The sequence below is a fragment of the Pristiophorus japonicus genome, chromosome 1 (assembly GCF_044704955.1).
Source record: "Pristiophorus japonicus isolate sPriJap1 chromosome 1, sPriJap1.hap1, whole genome shotgun sequence".
Lineage (NCBI taxonomy): Eukaryota > Metazoa > Chordata > Chondrichthyes > Pristiophoridae > Pristiophorus > Pristiophorus japonicus.
This window is the reverse complement of record NC_091977.1, coordinates 62,029,484-62,050,702: the sequence shown is the minus strand read 5'-3', so window position 1 is coordinate 62,050,702 and position 21,219 is coordinate 62,029,484. Positions and strand designations below refer to the sequence as shown.

Genomic DNA, 21,219 nt, shown 5'->3' with positions numbered 1-21,219 from the left:
AGAGAGAGAGGAGAGAGAGAGAGAGAGAGAGAGAGAGAGAGAGAGAGAGAGAGAGAGAGAGAGTCATGGAGGTTGGGGGGAGGCGCGGAGGTGGGTGGGGAGGGGGGGGGGGAGGAGAGCGGGGGTCGGGTCGCCGAGGTTCAGAGATCGGGTCGCCGGGGGGGGGGGGGGGGGTGCGGAGGTCGGGTCGTGTCGGGGGGGGGGGGGGGGAAAAGAGAGCGGGGGTCGGGTCGGGTCCGGGGAGCGGGAGTCAAGTCGGGTCGGGTGGGAGGTGAGCCTTATCCACGCAGCCCCAGTAAGGCCATTCGGCCAGAGCTAGGGGCTACATGCTTCGGGCCCCTCCCACAGTTTCGGGCGCCTGGAGCTACTGCACATGCGTGCCCACTGTAGCGCGCATGTGCAGAGGTCCCGGCACTGTTTTCAGCGCAGGGACCTGGCTCCGCCCCCCACAGTTCATGCTGCGCCGCGCCCAGCTCCAGAGGAGCTGCAGGGAGCCGGAGAATAGGTGAGTTTTTTTTAGGCGCACTTTGCCGTGCAGAAAACAGGCGTCCAGGTCCAGGTTGCGCCGTTTTAGGCGCGGCCTGAAACTTGGGCCCAGAGAAACTATAGGGAGCACAATCTTAAAATTAGAGCTTGGCCATTTATGAGTGAAATGGAGAAGCACTTTTTCACATAAAGGGGAGTAGAAATTTCAATCTCTTGCCCAAAAGGTTCGATGTTAGGACAATTGAAATTTTCAATCCCTCCCTCCTTCCCTTCATAGATTTATTTGAGTAGGGGTATCAAGGGATATGGAAAAAAGGCAGGCAATGGAGTTGAGACACAGATCTAATTGAATGGTAAAACAGGCTTGAGAGGCTGAATGGCGTATTCCTGCTCCTAAGTTATGATGTTCCTGTGTGCCAGAGTCTCACTCCCAACCTCCACTAGATGTTCATTCCTCAATCACCCAGAATCTCCCCTGCTCCCTCAGCCTGCCTTCCTTGCCGTCTCAGGGGGTGAAATTCGATTCGGTCCTAAAACCGGCGTGGGGAGCGTGAAGTACAATCTGCTCGCACCCATTTAAAGTGGTGCAAGTAGCACACAAAATTCATGCTGCCTGCTCGTTTACATGGTTGGATCGCTGAGTTCAGCGCTAAACACGCTGCTGATTGGCTTAGTGCTCAAGAGGGGAACAATATTGGGTGCAGTCTACTGACCAATATCATTTTATCTAGGTTCGCTGCTCTTCTTAAAGGGGAGATGCTTTGTTGCAGAAGCACGTCATTGTCACTCAGCATGCAGCCACGGCTCAACAGGGAAGAGAAAGGGCAAGCACTGAAGGCATTGGTCCTGGGGGCTCACAGAAGAAGACATGTCCTCTCCCCACGGGGTGGGCAGGAGGTCTTCCCAGGCAGTGGGAGGAAATAGCAGAAGCTGTCAGTGGCATGTGTGTTGCCCCCAGGACTTGGATCCAGTGCCGTATGTTTAATGATGTGTGGTCAAGGTGAGTGAATGCCTCTTCAAATGCCATAAGCTCACCAAATGCACCACTAGCCTCACACACTGTTCAATACACAATACTCCAATCATTCACCTACAATCTCTAGCAATCACGACTCATACATCACAATCATAGCTTCACCTCACCCTCACACACTTACCACTGCTACAAGCCTCTCACCCACATCTTTCAACCATGACAGGCTTATCACCCAAACACATTGCACCACGCTCACTGACATACTTCCCTTTCTCTTGCATGTTAAAGTGGCACATAACAGACATGAGCAGCAGCGAGGCAGAGGGGACGCAAGTCTACAGAACCTCACTGAGCTGGAGGAGACGGGTGTTGGTGTTGGAGGGACAGTCAGGGAGGCCGCAGCGAGCGGGGAGGTTGAAAGCACTGCTGACGACAGTATGCTCATACTTAATCCTTCTTCTCACATCCCATTTTTCCTTCATTGCACAATCTCTTCTCACTTACATGCACATCTTCCTTCCACCCCCTTCCCTCACTACATCCCAACACATGTGCCTTTCCCCTTTCAGATACCAAAGAACTGCCAGCAGCCCAGTCTGTCCCCAACTTAGTAGAGGAGAAGAGTGATAGAGAAGAGGCACTCCCAAGCACCAGCTCAGAAAATGGGATTGTGCATAACCTTAGAGGGTAATATAGAGGCGGAATCTGCACGAGGTGAGTCTCTGGGGACGAGTGGACTGCAGGGGGGCCAGGGGGAAAGAGTAGCTTGGGTGCCAGCTCCCAGGAGGGCAATTTCTCGCACGGGTTCTTCTACACCGGACTCAAATCATGACCTCGATGGGGCAGCCTTCAGAAGATGGGTGATGGGCATACACACAGAAATGCTTGGTGCAATGGCAGGCCTGCCAGAGAGCCTCTTGTCAGCATCAAGGAACATGAAGTAGTCTGTCTCCAGATTTACACGGGGCTTTGCATGGAGCTTGGAGCCCATGATTTCCAGGATGGAAGTGATGGCCAACTCCATTGGAGCACTTGAGGACCCAACCGTGATACTGGGTGTGATGGGCAATGTCGTAGATTCCATTGCAGCAAAAGCAGAAAAAATGTTTGAGTGCTGCACAGAAGCTCAGACTGGTCTCAAACAGACTTGTGCTAGAAATACTGAGGTGCTGCCCCGGGGCAGTGGCAGTGGCTCCATAGAGCAAGAATCGGCTGTCCTTTCGCAGAATGAAAGTATTCGTACTCCCAACCCTGTCAATCTGCCTGTGCCCTTGATGTTGTCTGTCAGCCAGACTGCTGCTGCCCATGCTGTGATGGTGAGGTTTACAGCCGACCTTCTAGGCCCAGAGCTGCTCGAGATCATCCGGCAAGGTTATCTGCAGTCTACTCCAGGTTAAGTCAGCAGCCTTTTACCAGCGATGCTGCCACCGCTGGGGTAGCATTGCATCGGAGCAACAGGGTAGGCAAAGGACCACAAAGAAAGACACTAAGCGAATGCACAAGGGTGATTAGTTGACTTTGTTATGTACTTCTGGATCGATTCATTTATAAATTATATTTGAAATGTTTATTTTGAGGTAGCTCTCATTTCAGCTTTGATGATGTCCCGTGATAGAGGGATGATAAAGTGGGGATGTGGTATGCAACAGGGATCTAGGGTTTCATTCAGGGGAACCGGATTCTGATGAGGCACTCATAGACATCCCGTCTGGAACGGAGATCGGTCATCCTCGTCCTCCTCCTGAGGTGATCGGGGAACCTTGGTGGCAAGGGCAGCATACCATCACGAAATGGGCCATCCTCTCCAGCGTGTACTGCAGGGCTCCTCCTGAACGGTTAAGGCAGCAGAACCATTACTTTAGCACCCCAATGTTCTGTTGGATGAGGTTCCTCATGAGAGCATGGCTCTCATTATATGAGTGCTAGCCACGAGTGGGGTTGCGGAGGGGTCATTAGCCAGCAGATAGCCCGCGTCTCCGAGCAGCCACCCTCGGATTCGACGTGGTGACTGGGAGATTACTGGCATACCAGACTGGTGCAGGATGAAAGCATCATGTCTGCTGCCAGGATACCAGGCATTCAGCTTCATGATGTGCTGGGCATGGTCACACACCAACTGCACATTGAGTGGTAGCCTTTGCGATTGTGGTACATCTCAGGATTGATATGCGGCGCCCAGAAAGCTACGTGTGTGCAGTTGACAGTGCCCTGCACTATGGGGAAGCCCGATATCCTGGCAAAGTCACATGCACGCTCCTTCTGTTCAGAGAGAAGACAATGAAGTTCCTTCTCCTAGAGTACAGAGCCTCTGTGACCTCCTGGCTGCAGTGATGGACCATGACCTGGCAGATGTTAACTATGACCCTGCTTCCGACTGGAAGAATCCAGTGGTGAAAAGTTTGAGGGCCATGGTGACCATTGGCAGCGCTGTCATCACCCTGCTCTGAGGCTGCAGCTCTGGTTCCAGGAGGTGGTAGAATTTTGTGACTACCTCCTTAGTGAAGCGGAGCCTCCGGATATCCTACTCCTGGCTTAAGAGCAGGTAGGAGAAATGCTCTCGGAAGTTTCCAGGCGAGTAAGTCCTCCTGCTGAGAGATCTCCTCCCTCACCTCCCTCTGTAAGCAGCTGGTTCTCTTTGCTGCCTCTGCTCCATCTCCCCGTCATGCTCAAGCATGAGGATGACTGCAAGTAGAGCCTCCATGACTGGGAGCGAGTGGTCTGAGCAGAACCTTTCAGCCATCAGCCCACCAACTGTAAATAACTGTAGAAAGCTTCAAACAGTTGCACAAACTTACATAGAGCCAGTAGAATTCAAAAAGTAAGTCACATGGAAGTTGTTGATGATCCCTTTAAATATTGCTGGTGGGGCGTGGGCCCCTCGTGCAGCTGTTTGTGTTTTGGAACTGGCGTTGAATGAAGCGGTGACATCCAAAATGGCAGGTCATGCGTCAAATCAGTGTTGCACACTCATTGATGTCACGATCTGACTGATTTCTGGTGAACGCAGGCAACAGCCGAGCTGCCAACCTGTCCAAAATGGAGGCCGTTGCGGGTCATGCCTAAAGTGGAAAGAAGCGAGGCGGCCACCATTTTTATGCTGAAACCGGCCTTAATAGCCAGCATTAGTGTGCCGAATTTCACGGCTCAATTATCTACAGTTGGGGAACTCGCACACTTCAGGTAATTATGGAGACTCAGAAATATGGGGCCCAAGTTTCGAGCCACGCCTAGAACGGCGCAGTCCCGACCTGGACGCCCGTTTTTCGTGCCACAAAGTGTGCCTAAAAAAATCCTCCATATTCTCCACCTCCCTGCATGTCCTCTGGCCCTCGGCGCAGCGCAGCAGGAGCTGTAAGGCGCGGTGCCAGGTCCCTGCGCTGAAAACAGTGCCGGGACCTCTGCACATGCGCGCTACAATGGGCACGCAAGTGCAGTAGCTCCAGGCGCCTGAAACTGTGTGGGAGGGGCCGAACCACGCAGCCCCTAGCCCTGGCCGAATGGCCTCACTGGGGCTGCGTGAATAAGGCTCCTCCCACGGCCAGCTCCTGCTTCCTCCCGACCCTCTCTACCCACCCCCCTCCCCCTCCCCTCGCTGTCAGAAACACAGACACTGACAGACAGAGAATGAGAGACACACACAGACAGACAGAGAGATAGAGACACTGACAGAGACACACTGGGCGGGGGGGGCATCCCAGCACGCTGTTGGAGGGCTCCCGGTGCTGCAGTCGGTAAGTAGAAAATGTTTTATTTATTGATTTTTAAAAAATTATTTCTTATTAATTTTTTTTGATTGATTTATTGATGTATTTATCATTTATTATTGATGATGGCTCTTTATTTGTAAAACTGAAGTATTTAATGTTTGTAAACTTCCCTTTAAACCCCCCCCCTCCCCCCATTCCCTACGCCTGATTTGTAACCTACGCCTGATTTTCTAAAGTGTAGACAAGGTTTTTTCGAGCGTACAAAAATCTTCACTTACTCCATTCTAAGTTAGTTTGGAGTAAGTTTTCACTGACAAACTTTGAAAACGTAAGTGGCCGGACACGCCCCCTTTTGAAAAAAAAATTCTGTTCCAAAGTACTAGAACTGGAGCAAACTAAATGACGAGAATTCCGATTTCTAAGATACTCCGTTCTACACCAGTTGCTCCTAAAAATCAGGAGCAAATCATGTGGAAACTTGGGGCCATGGTGTTTAACATCAGAACATATAAATTGTTAAGACAGTTCTCCTTATACCATTTTAATAGTCGCATGATGGAATGATAATGGAGATTTTGGCTTGACATAGCAACCCTTTCAATTAGTCTACAACAGACCAGAAATAACAGAAAGAAATCCACACTGGTGGAAAGCTTTGGGAACCAGAGGTCCAAAGTCATCTCTTCCTCCCAATCATGTTACACTTACCAAGTCATGTCGCAAATTACTCATATTGTATCTCCAAATTTTATTTTCTTTAAGAAATCTAACTAATTTGCATTTGAATGAATCAATACTACCTGCTTCCACCATCTCCCTAGGGAGTCTATTCCATAGATTGACCACACAGTCACTGAAATATTATTTGACTTTACTCCTCTTCAAGCGCTGGCCTTGTCAAGAAAAGTAAAGCCAGAGTCCAAATCTGTTACTGAGCATAATCCCACAATGAAGTTAAATCCATCTTTTCTTGGAGCCACTTGAAGGATGAGGAAGACTGGATATCAGTGTTTGCTATTTTTCTCAATTAATTAACCCTTAAAACACTGTCTCTTGTTACTATCCCACTTAGGGATACATGTGCTACAGCCTCTGGTAATACTTCAATCTTCAATTATTTAGTACACATTAAAGATAAGATCATGGTGTATAGTCATTATTGATTCAGATAGGCAACATTTTGTTTACATGTTCCAAAAAAGGGAGCAGTGAATCCTGGTTATATCGAGAGAGAAGGGGGAACATTTAATGGTAATGCCAATTTAATATTCCTACAATGAGGATGGGTTCAAGCTAATTCAGGAAAGGTGGCCAATTCAGAATATTTCACGAACAGCTCTCTGTCTTTGGCGGGGGGGGGGTGGGGATGGAAGAGATTGAAAGGAGAAGAGAAGGAGGATGGAATGAGGGGGTGTTCATCAGCTGGAATGGGTTGCCAGGCAGTTTGGATTACAACAGAGGAGTTCTGTGCATAGTTACTAGTATCTTTCCCCCACACATCTACAGTCAGTGGTGCATGTACCTCACTTTGGTAGAGGATTGGTATAAGTGGCTCCAGTATCAATGCTGGCCATCCAGGGACTGAGCAACATAGGGAGATCAATCCAAACTGGTCAGACTCATGTAGAGTCTAATTTCCAAGAAGCCCTGTACTCTGAGTTGGACAATTTTTAAAAAGAGAAAAGTGAGGGATTGTTTGTCCAACTTTGTGGTCTGTTCTAGTATAGATCAATGGGAGCCATAAACATATGCTCATGTAGGAGAGGATATCAGAGGAAGGATATTAGAACTGAAGCCAACAGTCTTCCCTGATAAGAGAGTGCCTTGGCTGCATATCTTCTCATGTCCCGCTCAACAGCAATGAGTGCTGCACAGCGACTGTTAGAAGACACCCTGGGCTCCGATACTGTACCAACAGCAAGTGCCACTGATCTCTATTATCCCCTCAGAATCGTAACAAAATTCTTTGGTGGATGAGCTATTCTCCATTAGTGGTCTTTTTCGGAGTGTGACATAATGCAGTCAATCTTAAGTAAGTCTTCAGAAGGTAGAATGGATATCAGAGACCTAGACAGATCCAAGCACTGTTAACCTGATGTTACTTGTATACATTTCAACTCGCCACTTCTCAAGCCACATATAGAAATGATTCAGAAGTCCAGACCTGGTCCAGTCTAATATTTCAATACTCAAATATTTTGATCCCGTGTATCACACCCATGGTATTCATTACTTGTACTCCTATTATGCGTTAGATATTTAGGGGTTGATTATCTGAGTTTGTGCTACTGACTGATCTTTTGTCCGATTCCCAAAATGTATAGCCTGTGAGCGAGGCTCAGAAAATTACAATCATAGAATCTTACAGAACAGGAGGTCGTCATTTGGCCCATCGTACCCATGTCTGCTCTTTGAAAAAGCTATCCAATTAGTCCCACTCCCTCTGCGCTTTCCCTATAGCCCTGCAAAACTTTCCTTACCAAGCATATATCCTATTCCCTTTTGAAAGTTGCTACTGAATCTGCTTCCACCTCCCTTTCAGACAGTGCATTCCAGATCATAACTCACTGTGTAAAAAAGAATTCTCCTCATCACCTCTCTGGTTGTTTTGCCATTACCTCACTACTGTTTATATAAGAAACTTAGCTTTTAACGGTTGTTTGTTTTCATGATTTTTTTAAATTCAGAGGAACAAATACTTGAGAAGTCATTCTGTTCGCAGTACTTGTAGAGCAAGTCACATGCATACGGTAAAAGGTAGGGTCAAGGTAGTACAACAATGTCCCTTGGTTGAGCAGATCAGGGAAATATTGAAAGTCTTACTGGCACAGAAAGGAGTCTCAGTTTGGGTTGCTGTCCTATGTGGACTTCTAATTTGTATTTTTTTTTAATTGAGTGTGCATGCTTTTGTTTTATGGTCAAGAAAAAAGAATAAAATAAAGTTCCACATTGTACATTTCCCTGCCACCAAAAAGCACACAGCACTGACTCTCTGATAAGCAGCCCATCTGTCCCCATTCCTCTGTGAATGTTACTAGATGCAATGGAGGATGCATCGAAACAACATAGGATAATCTGCCCGATACACCTTTTCTTTAGGAAGCAGCTAACCTCCGCATACACGTGATTACAATAGGCTAAATCTGGTCACCAGTTATGGAGCAACTTTTTCTTTCCATACATTCGTGCAATAACATTTGAGTACAAAGATGTGCCAACCAGACAGTCCAAGATTTGGACATACAAGAAAGGAGTTAAATTCGTATGGTTAAAAAGAACATTATCTTGACAATACTCACCCATCCTCCTCGCTCTTGAGACGCTCGTTGATGATGTGAAGTAGCTTTTCTTTCGCTTCCAGAGCCTGAGAAAATCCCGAGGACCACACCGACACTTTCAAGTTCACAGGAGCAGAGATAAGTCCTATCAATCAGATAACAGGAAACAGTTACGCAATGAGAAAAAAATACATTTCAATTGCACCTATTGATTGTGCTTTTAAATATTAAATGGCTCGATATTAACTTGCTTGATTGTATCGCTCAAAATATCACCATCAGCAGGGTTGTGTTCCTGTGATTCAATCCCAAACAGCATTATTGCACATTTCCAGTGCATCTGTTTATTCCCCCTGCACTCACTTTACTCGCTGGGTTTGACCTTGCTCAGTCTTCCCATACTTCCAAAAATACAGGCACTAACTGGCTTTGCCCTCTCTCCCGTTCAGTACGTCAGTGTTCCTCACTAACCAATCTGCTCACCATCGAGCTCCAAGTGAAATGAAACCCATGTATTCCAGTACAATGTAAACCCCAGTGCACCGCTGGCCCCCCCAATCAAGCCTTGAACCACTTACCACCAAGGGCGCTACCCAGCGCCGAGCCTGCGGCCAACACCCCAGCGCCAAGCCTGCGGCCAACACCTCGCCGTAGGCGATTAGGTCCATACAGCAGTGCCTGGTCTCCTGTCATCCTGGACCCCCTTGCCACTGGACCAAGACTTCGCTCAGCTAAGCCCATGTGGTAGCCAGCGTGCAACGATCACCCCACGTTAAAAGAAATCACGCACAGGCATCTTCCACTCCTCTAACATGAAGTTCGGGACCTGGAACATCAGGACCCTCATGGACAACCCCAACAGCGACAGACCGGAACGCCGCACCACCATAATTGCCTGGGAACTTAGGCGCTTTGATATCGATATCACAGCCTTAAGCGAGACCCGGCAGGCAGGGGACGGCCAGCTCAAGGAACAAGGCGGAGGTTGCACCTGGAAAGGGAAACCAGAGGCAGAACGCCGCCTCCACGGAGTCGGCTTCGCCATCAAAAACGAGCTGGCCCCCCCAATGCCTGCACCCAACCAAGCCTTGGACCGCCTCAAAGACTCTTCCTGCGGGACTAACGAATGCCTCATAAAGCTTCGACTCACCCTATCCCGGAGCCAGTGCGCCACAGTCATCAGTGCTTATGCCCTAACACTCGATGCAACAGATGAGGCCAAAGAGGGTTTTTAAATACAACCTCAAAAAATCCCTGACCTGCGTCCCCGCGGGCAACAAACTGATCCTCCTCGGCAACTTCAACGCCAGAGTAGGCAGGGACACAGACCTTCGGGGAGGCGTGATTGGCAGAGAGGGGGTAGGGAAAGCCAACTCCAGCGGTACCCTACTCCTGACAAAATATCTAGAGCATGAACTCGTCATCGCCAACACCTTGTTCCGCCAGAGGGACAAATACAAGGCATCGTGACAACACCCTCACTCCAAACACTGGCACCTGCTCGACTACGTCATCGTCTGAGCCAGGGATCACAAGGATGTGCGCACCACCCGTGCCATGACAGGAGCTGACAACTGCTGGATGGACCACCGCCTAATCCGATCCATCATCGACATCAACATAGCCCCAAAGCGAAGGGGGCAGCAGAAGCAGTGTCGCAAAAAAGTCAATGCCGGGCACTTAAGGACCCAGCTAAGAGAGCCCTATATAGTCAGCGCCTCACAGCTAACCTGGCGTGCCTTGATGACCCAGAGACACAGAATGCCCACAGCACTTGGTCTGCCCTCCAGGCCTCCAAGGAGACGCTCGGTCACTCAACCAGGAAACACCAGGACTGGTTTGATGAGAATGATCAGGAGATTCAAGAACTAATAGACTGCAAGCGCAGGGCATTTATGATCCTTAAACAGCATCCCAACTCGGGAGCAGCAAAGCAACATTACAGACGGCTAAAGGCTAAGGTCCAACAAAAATCCCAGGACCTAAAGAACAGGTGGTGAATGGAGAAAGCACAGGAGATACAGCAGCTGGCCAACAGCCATGATGTGCGAGGATTCTTCACCACAGTCAAGGCCACATACGGATCAAACTCCCAAGGCCCCACCCCACTCCTGCCCAAGAACAGGGAAACTCTCATCAAGGACACCGAGGCAGTCAGGGCCTGCTGGAAGTAACACTTCAAAGATCTCCTCAACCGAGACTCTGCCTTTGATTCGAGTGTTCTCGACTCCATTCCGCAGCATGCTACCCGCCCCCACCTCAGTGTGACCCCAACACTGCATGAGATAGAAAAGGCCATAAGAGAGCTAAAAAAAAACAAGGCTATGGGAGCAGATGTAATCTCTGCTGAGGCACTGAAGTATGGCGGAGAGGAACTACTGGCACGAATACACAATCTCATCTCTCTCATCTGGAGGGAGGAGAGCATGCCGGGAGATCTTAGGAGATGCAGTGATCGTGGCCATCTTTAAAAAAGGGGACAAGTCCGACTGCGGCAACTACAGAGGAATCTCCCTGCCAGCCCTTATACATGGCCTTCTTCGACCTTACAAAGGCCTTTGACACTGTCAACCGCGAGGGTCTATGGAGCGTTCTCCTCTGTTTCGGATGCCCCCAAAAGTACGTCACCATACTCCGCCTGCTCCACGATGACATGCAAGCCATGATCCTTACCAATGGATCCATCACAGACCCAATTCATGTCCGGACCAGGGTCAAGCAGGGCTGCATCATCGCCCCAACCCTCTTCTCAATCTTCCTCGCTGCCATGCTCCACCTCAGTTGATAAGCTCCCCGCTGGAGTGGAGCTAAACTACAGAACCAGTGGAAGTTGTTCAACCTTCGCCGTCTCCAGGCCAGGTCCAAGACCACTCCAACCTCTGTCGTCGAGCTACAGTACGCAGACGATGCCTGCGTCTGTGCACATACAGAGAACTCCAGGACATAGTCGACGTATTTACCGAGGCGTATGAAAGCATGGGCCTTACGCTAAACATTAGTAAGACAAAGGTCCTACACCAGCCTGACTTGCCGCACAGCACTGCCCCCCAAACATCAAGATCCACGGCGTGGCCCTGGACAACGTGGACCACTTTCCCTATCTCGGGAGCCTCCTATTAACAAGAGTAGGCATTGATGATGAGATCCAACACCACTTTCAGTGCGCCAGTGCAGCCCTCGGCCGCCTGAAGAAAAGCGTGTTTGAGGATCAGTCTCAAAACTGTCACCAAGCTCATAGTCTACAGGGCCGTAGTAATACCCGTCCTCCTGTATGGCTCAGAGACGTGGACCATGTACAGTAGACACCTCAAGTCGCTGGAGAAATACCACCAGCGATGTCTCCGCAAGATTCTGAAAATCCCGATGGACAGACGCACAAACATTAGCGTCCGCGTCCAGACCAACATCCCCAGCATTGAAGCACTGACCACACTTGATCAGCTCCGCTGGGCAGGCCACATATTTCACATGCCAGACACGAGAATCCCAAAGCAAGCGCTCCACTCGGAACTCGTCCACAGCAAATGAGCCAAAGGTGGGCAGAGAAAACGTTACAAGGACACCCTCAAAGTCTCCCTGATAAAGTGGGACATCCCCACCCTAAGTAGAGGAAGTGCATTCGGGAGGGCGCTGAGCTCCTCGAGTATTGTTGCCGAGAGCATGCAGAAATCAAGCGTAGACAGCGCGGCAAACCAGGCTCCCTGCCCACCCTTTCTCTCAACGAATTTCTGTCTCACCTGTGACAGAAACTGTGGTTCTCGTATTGGACTATACAGCCACTTAAGAACTCATGCTAAGAGTGGAAGCAAGTCTTCCTCGATCCCGAGGGACCGCCTATGATGATGATGAAACACCTGCTTATGATGGTGATGCAGCAAGTCTAAAGATCCAATTAAATTTTGTTATTTCCGTATGCTTGCTGTCACTAGAATTCTGGAAATGGCACCCAAATTCTGGAAATGCTGTGCTATCATTCACTGGCCATCTACAGAATGTTTCAAGCTGTTGGAACACTATTAATGTGACCAAGAGCACATGATAACGACTTACAGGGAGGAATTGAGTATAATGTAGCCAAGTTTACCAATGATACAAAGATGAGAGGAAAAGCAATGTGTGAGGAGGACGCACAAAATCTGCAAAAGGACATAGACAGGTTAAGTGAGTGGGCAAAAATTTGGCAGATGGAGTATAATGTTAGAAAGTGTGAGGTCATGCACTTTGACAGAAAAAAATCAAAGAGCAAGTTATGATTTAAATGGAGAAAGATTGCAAAGTGCTGCAGTACAGCAGGACCTGGGGGTACTTGTGCATGAAACACAAAAGGTTAATATGCAGGTACAGCAAGTGATCAGGAAGGCCAATGGAATCTTGGCCTTTATTGCAAAGGGGATGGAGTATAAAAGCAGGGAAGTCTTGCTACAGTTATACAGGGTATTGGTGAGGCCACACCTGGAATATTGCGTGCAGTTTTGGTTTCCATATTTACGAAAGGATATACTTGTTTTGGAGGCAGTTCAGAGAAGATTCACGAGGTTGCCTCCATAGATGAGGGGGTTGACTTATGAGGAAAGGTTGAGTAGGTTGAGCCTCTACTCATTGGAATTCAGAAGAATGAGAGGTGATCTTATCGAAACGTATAAGATTATAAGGTGGCTGCAGAGAGAATGTTTCTGCTGATAGGGGAGACTAGAACTAGAGGGCATAATCTTAGAATAAGGGGCCGCCCATTTAAAACTGAGAGGAGGAAAAATTTCTTCTCTGAGGGTTGTGGATCTGTGGAATTCTCTGCCTCAGAGAGCTGTGGAAGCTGGGATATTGGAATAAATTTAAGACAGAAATAGATAGTTTCTTGAACGATGAGGGAATAAGGGGTTATGGAGAGCAGGCAGGGAAGTGGACCCAAGTCCATGATCAGATCAGCCATGATCGTATTAAATGGTGGAGCAGGCTCGTGGGGCCGTATGGCCTTCTCCTGCTCCTATTTCTTATGTTCTTATAAACAGCAGCAATATCCTGGCACTGAGGGGCTCCTGGTAAGGTTTCTCTCTGTCATTATCTGTGCTTGTAGCTGATTTTTGGGTCTGGACCACTTTCTGATGATCAAACATTCCCACCGAGTTAAGGTGCAAATTAAAGGCTGGTAAGCTGACGACTGACTGAATTCTGTGGCAAACTCGATCTTGATACTGTAAGCACCAACACTAGGTCCCTTACACCCAAGATTAATCCTCATAGAACAAGGAAGGAAAGGGAAGAAAGGTAGGACTTTTAGGAATTTATGGAGTAATGTCAATCTACTGTGACATCTTATTCAACACTGTGCACAGTAGGTAACCTAAAAATAGGGGAACATTAGGGAGACGCTGACCACAATATGATCAGGCTCAATGCAAGGAAAAAGAAATAACAGGCATAATGGAAAATAGCACATTACAGTTAGTCAAATGGGACCATGCCCAGATTCAATGGAAAGAAAAATTGGCAAACACAACTGTAGATCAACAATTTAAACAGGTGATTGAAAGGGTATCAATCAAATACATTCCAGGAGGAAAGAAGGGAGTGCATCAAAGGCTGGGTTTCCATGAATAGGGAGATCCGAACCAATTTAAAACTAAAGCTTAAAGAACTTGCATTTATATAAAAAGAAAGGACTTGCATTTATATAGCACCTTTCACATCTTCAGGACATCCCAAAGCACTTTACAGCCAATGAAGTACTGTTGAAATGTAAGAACATAAGAAATAGGAGCAGGAGTAGGCCATTTGGCCCCTCGAGCCTGCTCCACCATATCGTGGCTGATCTGATCATGGACTCAGCTCCACTTCCCTGCCCACTCCCCATAACCCTTTACTCCCTTATTGCTCAAAAATCTGTCTTTCTCCGCCTTAAATATATTCAATGACCTAGCCACCACAGCTTTCTGGGGCAGAGAATTCCATAGATTTACAATCCTCAGAAAAAATTCCTCCTCATCCGAGTATTAAATGGGCGGCCCCTTATTCTGAGACTATGTCCCCTAGTTTTAGTTTCCCCTACGAGTGGAAATATTCTCTCTGCATCCACCTTGTCGAGCCCCCTCATTATCTTATATGTTTCAATAAGATCACCTCTCATTCTTCTGTACTCCTATGAGTATAGGCCCAACCTTTCTTCATAAGTCAACCCCTTCATCTCAGGAATCTTCTAGTGAACCTTCTCTGAACAGCCTCCAATGCAAGTATATCCTTCCTTAAATACGGAGACCAAAACTGCACGTAGTACTCTAGGTGTGGCCTCACCAATACCCTGTACAGTTGTAGTAGGACTTCTCTGCTTTTATACTCTATTCCCCTTGCAATAAAGGCCAACATTCCATTTGCTTCCCTGATTACTTGCTGTACCTGCATACTAACTTTGTGTGTTTCATGAACAAGGTCCCCCAGATCCCTCTGTGCTGCAGCACTGCAATTTTTCTCAATTTAAACTATAATTTGCTTTTCTATTTTTTCTGCCAAAGTGGATAACCTCACATTATCCCACAGTATACTCCATCTGACAAATTTTTGCCCATTCACTTAGCCTGTATACATCCCTTTGCAGATTTTGTGTGTCTTCACAATTTGCTCTCCCACCCATCTTTGTACCACTGTTAAGCAACGCCTCGATTTCAAAATTCTCACCTTTGTTTACAAATCCCTCCATGACCTCGCCCCTCCCTATCTCTGTAATCTCCTCCAGCCCCACAACCCCACAAGATGTCACTGTTGTAGTGTAGGAAATATGGTCACCACAACTTTTATTTATATAGCGCCTTTAACGTAGTAAAATGTCCCAAGGCGCTTCGCAGGAGTGGAATAAGACAAAGCAGCTAAATTTGACACCGAGCCACATAAGAAGTAATTACGGCAGATGACTTGGTCAAAGAGTTAGGTTTTAAGGAGCGTCTTAAAGGAGGAAAGAGAGGTAAAGAGGCGGAGAGGTTTAGGAGGGTGTTCGAGCTATGGGCCCAAGCAGCTGAAGGCACGGCCACCGATGGTTGAGCAATTATAATCAGGGATGCTGAAGAGGGCAGAATTCGAGGAGCGCAGACATCTTGTGGGGTTGTGAGGCTGAAAGAGATTACAGAAATAGGGAGGGGCAAGGCCATGGAGGGATTTGTAAACAAGGATGAGAATTTTGAAATCGAGGCGTTACTTAACCGGGAGCCAATGTAGGTCAGCGGGCACAAGGGTGATGGAAGAATGGGATTTGGTGCAAATTAGGAAATGGGCTGCCGAGTTTTGAATGACCTTAAGTTTACGTAGGGTAGAATGTGGGAGGCCAGCCAGGAGTGCGCTGGAGTAGTCAAGTCTAGAGGTAACAAAGGCATGGTTGAGGGTTTCAGCAGCAGATGAGCTGAGGCAGGGGCCGAGGCAGGCAATGTTACGGAGGTGGAAATAGGCGGTTTTAGTAGGCCGCAGGTTTGTGGCCGGAAGCTCATTTCAGGGTCAAATATGACACCTAGGTTGCAAACAGTCTGGTTCAGCATCAAGACAGATGCTGGGGAGAGGAATGGAGTCGATGGCTAGGGAACGGAGTATGTGGCGGGGACCAAACACAATGGCTTCGTTCTTCCCAATATTTAATTGGAGAAAATCTCTGCTCATCCAGTACTGGATGTAGGACAAGCAGCCTGACAATTTAGAGACCATGGAAGATCGAGAGAAGTGAGGCAGAGCTGGGTGTCGTCAGCGTACATGTGGAAACGGACTCCAAATTGGCACCCAATTTACGCACAGTAAGGTCCCACAAACAGCAAATGAATTGATAACTATATAATCTGTTTTTGATGATTTAATTGAGGGAGAATGTTGGCCAGGAGAACAGGATAATAAAAAGGTTTTCTCTAAACACATTAGTAGTAAGATAGACAAGGTAAAGGCAGAGCAGTGAAGAGATGAACTTGTAGTAGAGAATGAGGGAATGGCAGAGATAGTAATTACTAAGTTTGTCTCAGTTTTCACAGAGGAAGTGATATTGGGATTGTAAAACCACCAGAGGGTGCAGAAATGTCAGTGGAGGTTATAATTCAAAGAGGAATGCATTGGCCGAAAGAAGTTATTCAAACTGAAGATCAACAAATAACGAGGACGTGGTTTACAGTGAGGATCCCAGGAGAACCTAAAGAAATAGGGGAAGGCTCGGTCTATAATTTTCCAAAATTCTGTGGAAAGAAATACCGTTTGTGCCAGAGGAGTGGAGGGTAACTAATTCAAAAAAGACTTGGATTGGCCAGGAAATCCACTGTTGGTAAATGATTATGGTGGAGGATTCCGTTTTTGCAAAATCGCACTATATCTGGATGAGCAAGGAGGCTTCCTCTTTCCCATTTGTACTGACACTAACCAGAGCAGACTTTCTGGGGACAGCCTCATTTGAATAAATATGGTCGGCTCCCAATGAACTCCTACCTGTGTTGGGAGACCACCTCTGGCCAGAGAGGAGGGGCAGGCTCAATGTCAAACAGACTACTGAAGAGATTACTTTTTAAATTTTATTTTAATTACATTTTGTAGTGCAGTAGAGGTGTATTCAATCACCCTTGTACTTCCACCCACCATAGCAACATCCTACTCTTGTGTCTAGTGCTGCTATTGCAATAAAGATTGGAAATGTATCTCGATGTCATGACAACATTAGAATAAGCTACTAAGGCTTTTCTCACTAGAGCTGAGGTTTTCAAGATTATGAAAGGTTATGAATAGTAAAAAGTTATGAATAATAAAAGATCGCTCCACTGTTCAGAAATATAATATTGAGAGGTCATAATTTTATGCTCAATTGTAGCACTCTTTTCGGTGCAGAAGGTCGTGGATTCAAGCCCCACTCTGGAACATGGGCACATAATCCAGGCTAACACTTCAGTGCAATACTGAGGGAATGCTTCACTGTCGAAGTGCCGTCTTTCAGATGAGATGTTAAACCGAGTCCCTGTCTTGCTCACAGGTGGATGTAAAAGATCTCAGGGCAATATTCGAAGAGGAGTGCAACATCCCCAATGACACCTGGGAGCCCTTGGCCCAAGACCGCCCTAAGTGGAGGAAGTGCATCCGAGAGGGCGCTGAGCACCTCGAGTCTCAACGCCGAGAGCATGCAGAAATCAAGCGCAGACAGCAGAAAGAGCGTGCGGCAAACCAGTCCCACCCACCCTTTCCCTCAACGTCTATATGTCCCACCTGCGACAGAGACTGTGGTTCTCGTATTGGACTGTACAGCCACCAAAGAACTCACTTCAGGAATGGAAGCAAGTCTTCCTCGATTCCGAGGGATTGCCTATGATGATGATGAGTAGTGTCCTCCTGGTATCTGGCCAACATTTATCCCACAACCAACACCAATAAAACAGATTACTGGTCATTTATTTCACTGCTATTTGTGGGATCCTGTTGTGTGTTTCCTTATGTCACTACAGTAATGACACATCAAAAGTACATAAATGGCTGTAATGTGCTTTGGGACATCCTGAGGTTGTGACAAAATCTATATAAATGCAATTTCCTTCATTAACCCCAAAAATAATTGAAGTAGAGATTAGACGGTATCATTCTTTGCTGAGAAATATTTGTTGAAGCAGAGTACATAAATTATTTTAAAGGGAAATTAGCAGGAATATTAAAACATACAAGAGACTGGGAAATTAAAAGGCATGAGGAATGAGCAGGAGTGTGTGATTAGGCTCGGTGGGATATTAAAAGGACTTGCATATTGAGGAGGAGAGTGAGATTAGACGAGGTTGTTCACGTGGTTAAAAAACACCAATGCAGAATTTACTGGCCAAGTGCCATGTTTCGGCGCTGGAACATTCTGCAATTCAATGATTTAATATAGTTACCACCTTTTCCCATTCACCTGAATTGAAGCCTTACCATGCCAGTGCTGTGTTGAAAGCTGTGTAATCTGTTTGGAGAGTTCTGCGGATTTCTCTGCATCAACATTAAGAAAAATTCCTAGCACCAGTTCTGTAGCCAAACGTTTGAACAGAGTGTAAACAGCAATAGGCTCACTGCTGGTGGAATAAGAGTTAGAGATCAAAACTCAATAATAGGACAAGCAGTGCATTTAAAATATCTCGTGGTTGAATAACTTTGGTGAAAACTAGTTTCTCAGGGTATCTGCCAATCTTCTGGCGGGAGACCATGAGAAAATTCCACCTTTGTGGGGTTTTTTTATGACTGATTAAGTAGCAGTCGGTGCATAGAGGGAGTAATTTTACAAGTACAACCCAATGCTGATTCAAAGTCATCTTTGGCACTGAAAAAATTGCAATCATTCAATGAATTGAATTTAGAAATGTAAATAATGTGAAAAGTTGGGCATTTAATGCAAAATAAATTGTACCTGTATTATCATACAAGTTGATTTAAGTGACTTTGAATTAAGGAGTAGATGATTGTATCCCCTCCAAACATACATATTTTTAAAAAATTTGTTCAGGATGTGGGCGACACCGGCAAAGCCATATTTATTGCCCATCTCTAGTTACCTTGTAAAGGTGGTGGTGGGTCTTTTGGAACCACTGCAGTCCTTATGGTGATGATGCTCCCATGATGGAGTTAGGTCAGGAATACCAGGATACTGACCTAGCAACGATGAAGGAATGACGATATATGTCCAAACTTAACTTGCTTTAACGTAAACAAATATCCCGGGGTACTAAAATGACCATGTAAGCCACTGATCGCTCAGAAAACCCAACTGGTTCACTCATCTCCTTTAGGGAAGAGAACCTGCCACCCTACCTGGAGTTTGGCCTACATGCAATTACAATCTCACACTATGGCCAGAATCTTCCCAGCCCTGCGAGTGCGGGTTTGGAGGTAGGCCCACTGTCAAAATGGCTTTGATTGACAGTGGGTCGGGATCCCACTGTAAACCCGCCTCTGTGTCAAATTCTCAGCTGTCAGGTCTGCATACGGATCACAAATCTGACAGCAAGTGGCCGGCCAGTAAATTAAGGTTGTTAAGAGGTAGTTAAATGCTACTTAAGATGGTTAAAAGCAGGCACTTACAATTTAAAAAAAACTTTTTGTCGGGTTTTCCGTCCCTGTGAGAACACGCCAGATAAGTGGAGTTGGGTACTCTGGCAAGTTGACAGCTGCAGAAGTGGTATAAAAGCTACCATTTCACTGTGACAAGCTGAAGCTTTCAGGATTTGGAAGAAACTTTTGAGCTGTATGCAGGTAGGAAGTGTTTTCTGTGAACTTTCTAGTCATTGTCAAGTCCTTGGAGTAACCTTTCTCACCATTAACAGATCGCTTCTATCATTTCAACCTCACCCACCACCTACTCCAGCAGCATCAGTGCTCTCGAAAAAATCTCATCTTGCTCCTCAGAATCCCACCACGATCAGCCCCAACAATAGCATGACCAACCTTCTCCGCAATCACCTGATGCTGTAGTACACAGGGGATCAGCACCCGACCACAGTGCTGTCTGGAACGCCAGGGACGGCCTCACCATGGCCACGTTTACTTCACTTGAGACTGTACACTCTGGCTGCCACATGAAGCGCAAGGTTGGCACCACCCCACACCAGCACCATAAAGCATCCCTGCAATGCTCAAGCCATTCCTTTCACACTTGTCACCATTGTGCAGGGTTCCCTTATGTCTACAACTCACTAAGCCACTTCCAAAGGTACACAAAAATCTGTCCAACAACACAAAGTGTTCAACATAAAGATTTCCATGTTTGACAAAACATTAGCAGAAACTCTACATGAATATTGGCTAAAACCCAAGTGCCGACCATTGCATATTGTTAGTGGTATGAATAGGAACAGGATGAAAATGTGAGGTGCGGCAAGTGAGATGGGAAAGTGATAATGTAGATAGAGAGGGATGGGTGGAGGTACAAGGTAAGCTGGTGTGAGTAAGGAGTAGGGTAGGGAAGGCAAGTGATGGAGATTGTGATGAGTGACACAGCAGAATGAGGTGGATTGTGGCTTTGCAGTAACGTTTCATGATCTACTGAGATCATTGAAAGATTTGCGCCACTGCAGGCAGCTCCTTCTGACGACATCCCTGTTTGTGCCACCAGGCTGCGTTGGTCTCCTGAGAGGTCTCTTCCGTCCATTGGAAGTGAAGAGGACCTCTGCGTGCTGTGACTCCCTCCATAATCATTTGGAGGGAGTCATGTGAGAGCCTGGGTGCAGCTGTGCAACTTTGTGCAGTGTTTGTCAGTGTTTGTAGCAGCACAATGCTGTAGAACACGGACCAGAAGAACTGTCAAAAAAAAGTTGGCCATGGTTCCTTTAAGAAAAGCAGTTGATGACACGTCTTCAGATGACGTCATCAGACCGGCTTCCTGTTAATTGGCCACGGAAGATTGTTGTCAGAGGGCGAGCTGCAGCTGGGAGCATGTTCCACACACACCACCAATGCCGCCCACACCCAACTCGCATCCGTTGGTGAAGTCGCAGCCTATGTGTTTGACTTTTAATGCGCTCAGCAAAGGGAAACTAGGGCGAGTAATAAATAATGACCTTGCCAGTGTTGCCTAAATCCTAAGAACAAGATTATTAAATAACTTACTCAAGCACACTGAATAAATAAAATGTGGTTGAGAATTATTTCTGTTCTGTAAACGTGGCAGCTCTGTGATTTACAGCTATAAAGAGATAATCTTGTTGTTTGACTTCATTATTATAACAAGAGTATATTTGGCAAGTTATTATTTTATCAGTTTGATTGTAATAACAGGTTACACACAGTCATTGCTGCAGTTTGTCAATTAATTCTGGATAAT

At 46.8% G+C, this 21,219-nt stretch overlaps 1 protein-coding gene across 4 annotated transcripts in view; it reads right to left on the bottom strand.

The window, feature by feature from the left end:
• Window positions 1-21,219, bottom strand: part of LOC139264096 (uncharacterized) — a 138,219-nt gene that overhangs the window by 55,420 nt on the left and 61,580 nt on the right. For 3 of the 4 annotated variants that reach the window (XM_070880208.1, XM_070880196.1, XM_070880201.1), the window contains 2 exons: window positions 18,339-18,478; window positions 8,469-8,592 (listed from right to left, as the gene is read on the bottom strand). In XM_070880208.1, the coding sequence (XP_070736309.1) occupies window positions 8,469-8,592; window positions 18,339-18,478 (264 nt within the window). The remainder of the gene's footprint in view (window positions 1-8,468; window positions 8,593-18,338; window positions 18,479-21,219) is intronic. The other variant, XM_070880188.1, reaches the window with a different exon arrangement.